This window comes from Saccopteryx leptura, chromosome 5 (genome assembly GCF_036850995.1).
Source record: "Saccopteryx leptura isolate mSacLep1 chromosome 5, mSacLep1_pri_phased_curated, whole genome shotgun sequence".
Lineage (NCBI taxonomy): Eukaryota > Metazoa > Chordata > Mammalia > Chiroptera > Emballonuridae > Saccopteryx > Saccopteryx leptura.
Window position 1 is genome coordinate 57,239,964 of NC_089507.1, and position 12,134 is coordinate 57,252,097.

Below are 12,134 nucleotides of genomic sequence, written 5' to 3' on the forward strand. Positions count from 1 at the left end.
AAAGTAAGACAAAGAGAGAAGTCAAGTTTTTGTTGTTTTATTAAGGAAACTGGTAGAATGAAATTGACATTTAATCAGGTAGAGATCTTAAGAGGAACTGATTTGGGGACCTTATGGTTACACCCAAAACTTGTGAGTTTATGACGAAACCGATGTGCTCAGTTCTGAAAAGCGAACTGCCATAAAAAATATTCACACCTGTGATGGTTAATTTTAGATGTCAACTCAGTCACATGGGGCCCAGATAATTGGTTAAACATTATTTCTGAGTACATGTTTCTGGATGAGATGAACATTTTTGAGTAAAGAAGATTGCTTTCTCCAATGTGAGTGGGCTCACACAACTCCTTGAAGGCCTGAATAGAAAAAGGCTGAGTAAGAAAGAATTCCCTCTCTCTGCCTGCCTGTCTTGGAGCTGGGACATCATCTTCTCCTGCCCTTGGATTTGGACTCAGACTGTGACCACAGCCTCAGCTCTCCTGGGTCTCCAGCTTGCTGACTGCAGATCCTGGCACGTTTCAGCCTCATAGTCATATGAGCCAAATTTTTAATAGTAAATCTCTTTATGGACTAACACAATATCCTTAGATGAAGTTATCCAATTCATGGAATTTGATCCAAAGAAAATGTATAATTTAAAACAGTGGTCCCCAACCCCGGGGCTGCGGACCGGTACCGGTCCATGGGCCATTTGGTACCGGTCCGCAGAGAAAGAATAAATAACTTACATTATTTCCGTTTTATTTATATTTAAGTCTGAACGATGTTTTATTTTTAAAAATGACTAGATTCCCTCTGTTGTATCCATCTAAGACTCACTCTTGATGCTTGTCTCGGTCACGTGATACATTTATCCATCCCACCCTAAAGGCCAGTCCGTGAAAATATTCTCTGACATTAAACTGGTCCGTAGCCCAAAAAAGGCTGGGGACCACTGATTTAAAAGATTTTTGTGGAACAAGCTATATGCACAAAATTATTAGCCATGGTGTTATTTATAATAGAGAAAAACTGGAAACAGTACACATGTTGAACAATTCACAAATAGCTGAATAGATTATAGTGCATTCGTTTGAAGGAAAATTATGCAGCCATTAAACTAATAATCATGAAGATTATGTAGCAACATAAAAAAGAATTTATAATTAGATGTGAATTTATAAAAAATAGAACATTAAATATATAATACTATAGTTATGATAAGAAAAAGTAAATAATGAACAGAATCTATATGTTTGGGTCATGTGTTTCTTTGTAATTATGTAATTCTGATTACATCAATAATTTTTTATAACTTTCTTTTACCAATATAACATTTTAAAAACAATAAATAAAAGGTATAAAATGGAAACAAAAACAATGGAAACAGTTATTCATAACAGGCATAGACTTCAGCATTAAAAAATACTTATACCTGGGTCCCACTTTGTGAAAATTCTGAGATGGGGTTAAGTCACCTATCTATTTAAAAACATACGATACACACACATGCGCGGGCACACACACACACACACACACACACCACCTTCCACCCACAAATACACAGGTGATTCTGATGCATGTTGGTCAGCAAATTCTCAGTATAAAGTTTCACAAATCTGTGGAGAATAAGGGGACTATTCCAGTGACAAGTTTGGCATTGCTTATGAGGCAATTTGGGTAACAAACACCAGACTGTCTTTAGTGTGCTTCTGGCCTACTAAAGTGACTGTCATTAGTGTCTGTGGCATGTGGGCAATCTGAGGCGTGGCCGTCTGTGCAGGATTGCTCCACAAGGCGGAAGGCCTCCAGGAACTCATTGATGTCGATGTGGCCATCCTTGTTGAAGTCAATGCTCCGGGCAAGGTCACAGATACAGTCATCTGTGACATCAATCTTCATATGAGAACTGAACAGCTTCCAAGTCTGCCTGAACTCGTCCAGTGAGATGAACCCTTACCAGAGACAGGAAGTCACGTCAGTTAGTTAGCTTAGTTTTCAATGTTTATTTCCTCTAACATTATTATAGGAACACCTGCTCCTGACTTTTAAACAGAGATAACCAAGGCCTAATATCTAATTTAAACCCCAAGGAAAAAGCACAAAACCACTGGATCACTAGTGGCTTTCAACTTTGAAAGCAACTTTGCTCTTCTTCAGGACATTTGGCGATGTCTAGAGACATTTCGATTGTCATGACTGGGGTGAGGGTGGGGTGTTACTGATATCTAGTAGGTAAAGGCCAAAGATACTACTAATATAATCCTCTGCATTATAGGACGCACCTCAAAACAATAGTGCCATTGCTGAGAAACCCTGCAATATTTCATCCCAATCATATACTAATTTTTCCTGTTTATAAAAAGCCTTTGGATCTATATATCTATGGTCAATTTATTTTTTTTACAAGGGTTCCAAGGCCATTCAGTGGGGAAAGAATAGTTTTTCAACACATGGTAGTGGGCAACTGGATATCCACATGCAAAAGAATGACGCTAAACTCTACAAAAAAAAAAGAGCTCAAAATGGATCAAAGACCTAGTTGTAAGAGTGAGAACTATAAAACTTAGAAGAAAATATGTAGCCTGACCTGCAGTGGCGCAGTGGATAAAGTGTTGACCTGGAGCACTGAAGCTACCGGTTTGAAACCCCGGGCTTGCCTGGTCAAGGCACATATGGGAGTTGATGCTTCCTGCTCCTCCCCTCTTCTTCCTCTTTCTCTCTATCTCTCTCTTTCTCTCTTTCTTTCTTTCCCCTCTCTAAAATAAATAAATAAATAAATAAAATCTTTTTAAAAAGAAAGAAAAATTAGCTTCTAGAAGCTTAAAAAAAGAAAACATAGGCCCTGGCCGGTTGGCTCAGCGGTAGAGCGTCGGCCTGGCGTGCGGGGGACCCGGGTTCGATTTCCGGCCAGGGCACATAGGAGAAGCGCCCATTTGCTTCTCCGCCCCCTGCCCCCCTCCTTCCTCTCTGTCTCTCTCTTCCCTCCCGCAGCCAAGGCTCCCTCCATTGGAGCAAAGATAGCCCGGGCGCTGGGGATGGCTCCTTGGCCTCTGCCCCAGGCGCTAGAGTGGCTCTGGTCATGGCAGAGCGACGCCCCGGAGGGGCAGAGCATCGCCCCCTGGTGGGCAGAGCGTCGCCCCTAGTGGGCGTGCCGGGTGGATCCCAGTCAGGTGCATGTGGGAGTCTGACTGTCTCTCCCCGTTTCCAGCTTCAGAAAAATACAAAACAAAAATTAAAAAAAAAAAAAGAAAACATAGGTATAAAATTTCATAACTTTAAATTACATAACCTTTATTTGATATGATGACACCAAAAGCACAAACAACAACAAAAAGACAAAATGGATTTTTTTAAGTCATAAGCTTTTGTACATGAAAGGACACACCAAGAAAGCAAAAAGATAATCCATAATATCAGAGAAAATACTTGCAAATCATATCCCTGATAATGGTCTAGTATCCAGAATACATAAAGAACTCTTACAGCTCAACAATGAAAAGACAAATAACCCAATTAAAAGATGGGCAAAGAATTTGAATAGATATTTCTCCAAAAAAAAAAAAAAATTACAGATGCTCCTTGACTTACAATGGGGTTATGTTCTAATAAACCCATCATTAAATTGAAAATATGGTAAGTCAAAATGCATGAAATACACCTAGCCCACTGACATCAGAACTTAGCCAAGCTGACCTTAAATGTGCTCAGAACACTTACATTAGCCTACAGTTGAGCAAAATCACAGAATACAGTGTACACTACGGTACTGGTTGTTTACCCTCGTTATCACGTGGCTGACTGGGAGTGCAGCTCACCACTGCCCAGCGTCAGAGAGAGCTGCTAGCCCAGGAAAAGATGAAAACCCAAAATGTGAACCTCAGTTTCTACCAAACATGCATTGTTTGTCACACCATTACAAGTAAAAAAATTGTAAGTTGCACCATTCAGGACTGTCTGGCCAGTAGTCCCTCCCTTGCCCACAATTTCACTTTTCCACAGTTCTAGTACCCTTAGCCAACCATGGTCCAAAAATACTAAGTGAAAAATTCAGAAATAAACAGTTCTTAAGTAGTTTTGTTGTTTGTTTGTTTTTTACAGAGAGAGAGTCAGAGAGAGGGATAGATAGGGACAGACAGACAGGAATGGAGAGAGATGAGAAGCATCAATCATTAGTTTTTCGCTGCGACACCTTAGTTGTTCATTGATTGCTTTCTCATATGTGCCTTGACGGAAGGCTACAGCAGAGTGAGTGAATCCTTGCTTGAGCCAGCGACCTTGGGTCCAAGTTGGTGAGCTTTGCACAAACCAGATGAGCCCACACTCAAGCTGGCAACCTCGGGGTCCCGAACCTGCGTCCTCTGCATCCCAGTCTGACACTCTATCCACTGCGCCACTTCCTGGTCAGGCAACAATTCGTAAGTTTTAACATGCATGCCATTCTGACAAGCATAATGAACTCTCTTGCCATCTAGCTTTGTCCCATCCAGAACATGAATTACGCTTTTGTCCAGTGCATCCACACTGTGGACACTACCTGCCCGTTAGTCACTTAGTAGCCACCTGGGTTATCAGATTGACTGCCATGGTGTCACAGAGCTTGTGTTCAAGTAACCCTTATTTTACTTAATCATGGCCCCAAAGAGCAAGAGTAGTGATGCTGGCAATTTGGATATGCCAAAGAGAAGCCATAAAGTGCTTCCTTTAAGTGAAGGTATTTTTATATAGAGAGCAAAACACAGTATATATAGGGTAAGGTACTACCCATGGTCTCAGACATCCACTGAGGGCCTTGGAATATATTCCCTATGCATAAAGGGGGACTATTATACAAATTTCCAATAAGCATATGATAAGATGCTCAAAGTCATTAGTTATCAAGGAAATGCAAATCAAAACCATAATGAAATTCATACCCAGGAAGATAAAAAAAGAAAAAATGACAATTTTTGGTGAGGATTGGAAAAACTGGAACTGATACATTGTTGGTAGGAATGTAAAACAGTATAGCTACTGAGGAAAACAGTTTGGCAGTTCCTCAGAAGTTAAACATAGTTTTACTATATGATCCAGCAACTGTACACCGAGGAATATACCCTAAGAGAATTAAAAACAAATGTTCACACCAAAAGTTGAACATGAATGTACACAGCTGCATTATTCATAATGGCTAAAAAGTGGAAACAATCCAAATGTCTATCAACTAAGGAATAGGTAAATAAAATGAGGTCTCTTCATACAATAGAATATTACCCACTATAGAAAGTAATAAAGAGCTGACACATGATACAACATGGATGAACCTTGAAAGCATGCTAATAAGTGAAAGAAGCCAGGTACCAATGGCCACACATCACATGGATCCATTTATATAAAATGTCCAGAATAGACAAATCCATAGAGATGGAAAGCAACTTAACTGTTGCCAGGGGCTGGTGGAGAAGGAACAGGGAATAGAACGACTTCTAATGAGTTTCTTTTTAGAAGGTGATGCGAATGGTCTAAAATTAGATAGTGATGATGGTTACACACGTTTGTGAATATACTAAAAAAGTGCTGATCTGAACATTTTTAAGGTGTAAATTATATAGTATGTGAATTATACCTCAAAAAAAATAGAAGAGTAATAACATTGAAAAAAGGCCTGTGACCCACTGAGAGAACAGGGTGAGGGTAGATAGGAGCTCCCTGTACATTCTCTCTAACCTCTATGAATCTATACAGTAAATATTTCAAAATAAAGGTTTTTGAAAATACTTTGGGAGTTAGACTGTACAAGCCTTTCCGTTCTAGGCACTCTGAATTACTTTGTGACTATCTTAGATAGAACTATAAGGGATAGCACATCTATTCATAATTATTCTTCCAATAAGATTTTCTCATTCAGTTTGTCTTCATTCTTCTCCACCCAAACCCTCTTCTACATAGACTGCTGGTATTGTTCAAGGACTTTTCTAGTTTCTCCCACTTACAAGCATTGCCATTACTTACTTGACTCCCCAAGTGCTTGAGTAGAGAGCAAACTTATCAGGAAGGAGACCAAAGGGTGGGAGGTGTAATACTTGCTATGTGCCAGACGTGATAGGATAATGAGCGCCTTTACCTGAATGATCACTGTCTATGATCCTAAAAATGGTCTCCAGGTTGGATCGGTTCCGATACAGTGTTTCCAGCAAACTTGACTGTATGTTCTGCAAGAAAACAACTCATTTTCCTTCTATATATTATGTTTAGCTTGTCTTAATATATAATCAACACACAATCAATTCTGACAATAAGACACTCTTGAAAAAACCTGAAGATGTTTTACTGTCTCTTCACCCTCAACTCCCTTCAGCCTACCAAACAATTTAATGTAGCACATGATAAAAATGTTCTAAAATTGACCATGGTGATAGCTGCATATATCTGAATACTAAATATACTAAAACTCATTGAATTGTATACTTCGATGAATGAGTCACATAGAATGCAAATTATATTGCAATAAAGTAACTAGCCCACAACTTCACATACATTACACATTCAGTAAGTATTTACTGGATAAATACTTCTTTTTAATGGAGAAAGCAGCATGAAATCAAGGAAATCCGACCTGGGTTTGAGTCTCAGTTCTCTAACTTAGAAATTCTCTGATCCAAAGCAGGTAACTCAACCTCTGTGATCAGTGTTGTCATGGGTATAATGGGGCTGACAATATGTATCTCTTGGGTGATTTTAAGGATAAATTGAAGCAACATATGTAAATCTCTTAACCTAAAGTCTGACACAAGGAAACTCAGCAAATACACTGCTCACCAAAATTAGAGGATATTTGCCTGACTGGTCAATGGTGCAGTGGATAGTGTCGGACTGGGATGCGGAGGACCCAGGTTCAAGACCCAGAGGTCGCCAGCTTGAGCGTGGGCTCATCTGGTTTGAGCAAAAGCTCACCAGCTTGGACCCAAGGTTGCTGGCTCGAGCAAAGGGGTTACTTGGTCTGCTGTAGCCCCCCCCCCCCGTCAAGGCACATATGAGAAAGCAGTCAACGAACAACTAAAGGTGCTGCAACGAAGAATTTATGCTTCTCATCTCTCTCCCTTCCTGTCTGTCCCTCTCTCTGACTCTCTCTCCGTCACAAAATAAATAAATAAAAAAAATTAAAATGCTTTAAAAAAATTAGGGGATATTTAAAAATAAATATGAAACAAAATATCCCTTAATTTTTTAAGCAGTATAGCTATTCCCTTTTCTTTTTTAATCATTTTTTATTTATTTATTCATTTTTTAGAGGAGACAGAGAGAGGAGGAGGGGAGAGAGAGAGAGAGAGAGAAGAGGGGAGGAGCAGGAAGCATCAACTCCCATATGTGCTTTGACTGAGCCCAGGGTTTTCAACTGGCGACGTCAGCGTTCACGTCGACACTTGATCCACTGCGCCACCACAGGTCAGGCCGCTATTCCCTTTTCTCACCCCTTTTCCTTTTTGGGTTCTCAATACTTGGTTGTTTCTGACTCAAAGTTCTCCATAAGGGTTTTCATGGTTTACAATACACCTCATCCACCATCTTCTCATCGTTACCTCGTGACTCAGTTGTCCTTTGGCCAAGTCTTCCAGCCAGGACTTGTACTCCAGCATGTTATTGGTTGAGCTGTTTACCAGCTGTGGCCTCAGCATCCGCCACGGCAGTCCCAGATGCAACACGGACTCCACGGCCACTGCCCAGTCACTCAGGGTGATTAAATCTACAGGAAAGAGCTAACTTGTTGACCTGTCACCTACAAGTCCAGTTTCCTACCCAACAGTGCCTACCTTTTTATTCTGACATGCTTCTTACCATTTGTAGGTAATAGAAACTATGGGCACTGTCACTATTTTTGTTGGTCATAATAGAGAAAGTAGAGTTTCCAGATAAAATATGAGATATTCAGGTAAATCTGAATTTCAGACAGACCACAAGTATGTCCCAAATATTGCATGGGATATATAGTCATATTTTAAAATTGTTATCTGTCTGTAATTCAAATTTAATTAGGCATCTTGTTTTTACTTCCTAAATTTGGCAATACTACTAAAAATCACACAAGACCCTTACAAATAACAGTATAAACCATTATACGTCTACAATATCAGTTGTTCATTTGTATAAGAAAAGATATTGCTATGACTATGTGATGGTTAATTGCTACTTTTTAATATGGGTACATGTAGCCAATGTCCATTACACATTCCATTGAATTGAGAAAAGACAAAATTTTTAGCTTGAACAATAGAACCTAAAACAAGATAATTATACACTTGATACTTTGCTAATCTTGGATATACTCTTCTAACCTGCCCCACCCGCCACTTTTGCTTAGCTGTGGCCTTGTCAGCCTTCCCTGGCCTCCATTTCTTCTCACCATCTCCATCTATATTTAGCCAAGTTTATATTCTGTTAAGAGCATAGAATTTTAAAATTTAGAAAAGATAACTGGGACATTAAGTTGAATTAAAAAGAAGGAGGAAGTAGTCAAAGAGGTCTTTTTATCATATGTTCCTTCAACAAATATTTATTTGCTAAGTACTGTGAAACAAAGTATTATTTTGTTTCTGGCCAGCTTATTTCCCCTGTGAAGATTTCTAGTTTTATCTGGAAATAAAACAATTTGGTAAGTCTTACCAGTTTTATCTTTATCATGCTTCTTAAATGCATCGAGAAGATCTGAGGAATGAGCAAATAACTTTTCCCGCAGAGCTCTTAAAGCTGACTCCTCTACTCTGCTAATCCTAGGAAAGGAGGAAAGAAGGAACATTTTAAAAAATGAGTAGAGAAGAAACAGTCAGGAGCTTTTACTACATTTCACGTCTCTTTCTCTTAATGTCTCAGCCTCCTAAGGGCTCAGTTTTTAAGGAAAGAGCTCTGACTCTTACGTCCCCCCATGGCTCCCCCACTTTTCTCTGCTGTGTACAAATAGGATCAGTCTGTGAAATGCTGCTGTCCTTCACGGTACAGGATAGTGGTCAGAGCAGGAGTTCCAGAGAAAGGCCACAGAGTTATACAACTGTGCCGTATCTCAATTTACCCATCTGAAAGTAGGGATAAAAATGGTACTTAACTCACAGGATTATTGTGAAGAATAAATGAGAAAATTCATATATTGTTCTTTTTTTTTTTTTAATTTTTTTTTCTTTTCATTTTTCTGAAGCTGGAAACAGGGAGAGACAGTCAGACAGACTCCCGCATGCGCCCGACCGGAATCCACCCGGCATGCCCACCATGGGGCGACGCTCTGCCCACCAGGGGGCGATGCTCTGCCCATCCTGGGCGTCGCCATGTTGCGACCAGAGCCACTCTAGCGCCTGAGGCAGAGGCCACAGAGCCATCCCCAGCTCCCGGGCCATCTTTGCTCCAATGGAGCCTTGGCTGCGGGAGGGGAAGAGAGAGACAGAGAGGAAAGCGCGGCGGAGGGGTGGAGAAGCAAATGGGCACTTCTCCTGTGTGCCCTGGCCGGGAATCAAACCCGGGTCCTCCGCACGCTAGGCCGCCGCTCTACCGCTGAGCCAACCGGCCAGGGCATATATTGTTCTTAGAAGAAAGTCTGGCCAGATATTGCTCTTAAAAAAAAGCACTCAGGGCCTGGCCGGTTGGCTCAGTGGTAGAGCGTCGGCCTGGAGTGCAGAAGTCCCCGGTTCAATTTCCGGCCAGGGCACACAGGAGAAGCACCCATCTGCTTCTCCACCCCTACCCCTCTCCTTCCTCTCTGTCTCTCTCTTCCCCTCCCACAGCGAGGCTCTATTGGAGCAAAGATGGCCCGGGCGCTGGGGATGGCTCCTTGGCCTCTGCCCCAGGGGCTAGAGTGGCTCTGGTTGCAGTGGAGCGACGCCCGGAGGGGCAGAGCATCACCCCCTGGTGGGCAGAGCGTCGGCCCCTGGTGGGCGTGCCGGGTGGATCCCGGTCGGGCGCATGCGGGAGTCTGTCTGACTGTCTCTCCCCGTTTCCAGCTTCAGAAAAATACAAAAAAAAAAAAAAAAAAAAAAAAGGCACTCAATAACTGCCATTATCAAAACCACACTTTTCTTGTAATTTATTGTTCCGTTAAACAATCACAAGCCAAGATTTATGAACAGCAAAATAACCCTAATTTAGTCTTCTCGTTGTTACAATATGATGCACTGAAGTAGGTAGGAATATTATATTCATTATGAGTAAGTTACAGATCCAAAGTCACACAGCTAATAAGGACTGGGGCCAGGAATCAATCTTGCCAGCACTCCAGGCTGTGAGACATGGATTTAAACTGGAAGTAAATGAATTCCAAATAAGGGCTCCTTTAAGAAAAACACATGATCTTGAGTTCATGTACATTAAGACATCAACTATGATTGGTGGGAGACATTTTCCCCATTCCTTCCTAGTTTTCTATTGTGGTCCAGGTAATTGAAGCTGTTGGACAAGTGACTTCTAGAGCAATTAGGTGATGCTGCACTTGCTTTGATGCAATCAATAGATATTTCAAGAGCTGAGTGATCTTTATATTATTATACATGTTATTTATAGGATTCCCTACAGTGACTCCTTTTGTAGTGATGACATTGAAATCATATGAAGTCATGGCGTTTCAGGTACCTGGGCCCTCCTTGGACACTCTAATGTGGTAGACTGGGATGGAGCTCAGATGGCATATTTTTATAAAGCTCCACAGATGACTTTGCTGCACAGCAGGTTTAACTATTATTGATGAGTTTCAATTTTCACATATTATTTATTTTTAAGTAATGCTGGCCTTGATTTTTTAAAAATAACTTGAGTATTGAATAACTCAAATGTTTAATAACTCCTGAGTGTTTCATAACTTAAGAGTCATTGAAAATAATGTACTTTTATAGCACTCACACACAGAAGTTGCTAAATATTCACTTGTTCTTTCCACTGGATTTATGCTTACTTTGTTTTGACTTCTAGTTTAGTTCATCTGATAATATAAAAAGCTTGTTTAGTACCACTAACACCATATTTGTTAGTAGCTTTATATTCTTGGGTCATCCTCTTGGTGGGAGGCAGTATTGCATAGCCATTAAGTGTGAGAGTTCTGAAATAGGACTGCCTGGATCAAGGCTAACTTTCTTTTTCTTTTTTATTAAGTGAGAGGCAGGGAGGCAGAGGCAGGGAGGCAGAGAAAGACTCCCCCATGTACCCCAATCAGAATCCACCTGGCAAGCCCCCTACTGGGCAATGCTCTGCCCATCCGGGGCTGCTGCTTTGTTGCTTGGCAACTGAGCTATTTTAGCGACTGTGGCAAGGTCATTGAGACATCCTCAGCACCCAGGACCAACTTGCTTGACCATTCAAGCCATGGCTGTGGGAGGAGAAGAGAGTGGAAGAGAAGGGGTAGGAGGAAGGGTGGAGAAACAGATGGTCACTTCTCCTATGTGCCCTGACTGGGAATCGAAACCAAGACTTTCACATACCAGGCCGACGCCATACTGCTGAGCCAACTGGCCAAGGCCAAGGCTAACTTTCATTGCTTATTAGCTGTGTGACCATGGGCCAGCTGATTTAACCTCTCTTCCTTAGTGATCACATCTGTAAAACTGAAATTATTAACATTATGTATTTCATAAGTTCATTGTTAGACAATAAATTCTTTAAAATAACACTTAATGTGTGGTATGTTCCAATTAAGATTACAACTCAGAATCACTCAACAGAAGCTATTTAAGTAATATTATATACTTTTTTGCTTGTGAGGGAAGGGCCATTGTTAATAAACATGTGTACTGAAATCCATCAGCTAAATGCCCATGTAGTGAAAGGATCTTTGGCTAGGGTTTATGGGGTAGCACAAATTCTTTAAGGATGAGAGAGATCAGAAGAGTGATCCTGGAAAGACCTGATGGTTTGCTCTATGCACTTTACCCGAGATGCACCCACTGAGAATAATTTCAATAAAAGCAAATTTGCAGGAAGCGGATTTGTTCCTTCCATTAATGATGGGTAAGTAGAGATATTAGAGTGTGCGGAGAAGGAAGAGACCCCTGCCTATAATGTCTGTTACAGATCGACCTTACTGCTGACAAAGCTAAAATTCTGAATTCTCACTTAAAATTTAAATAAGTATAATAACATTGACACTTCAAAGATTCTATACACACTATAATTCTGTTTTTCTGAAAATCATACACAGGAAAGTCTTG

General features: G+C 40.8%; 1 protein-coding gene across 3 annotated transcripts in view; it reads right to left on the bottom strand.

Moving 5' to 3' along the window:
• Window positions 1-1,378: 1,378 nt before the first annotated feature.
• The window catches only part of PPEF2 (protein phosphatase with EF-hand domain 2), a 31,816-nt gene continuing 21,060 nt past the window's right edge, over window positions 1,379-12,134 (bottom strand). For 2 of the 3 annotated variants that reach the window (XM_066384726.1, XM_066384725.1), the window contains 4 exons: window positions 8,620-8,726; window positions 7,539-7,702; window positions 6,083-6,170; window positions 1,379-1,934 (listed from right to left, as the gene is read on the bottom strand). In XM_066384726.1, coding sequence (XP_066240823.1) covers window positions 1,681-1,934; window positions 6,083-6,170; window positions 7,539-7,702; window positions 8,620-8,726 — 613 coding nt within the window. In that variant the 3' untranslated portion in view covers window positions 1,379-1,680. The remainder of the gene's footprint in view (window positions 1,935-6,082; window positions 6,171-7,538; window positions 7,703-8,619; window positions 8,727-12,134) is intronic. The other variant, XM_066384727.1, reaches the window with a different exon arrangement.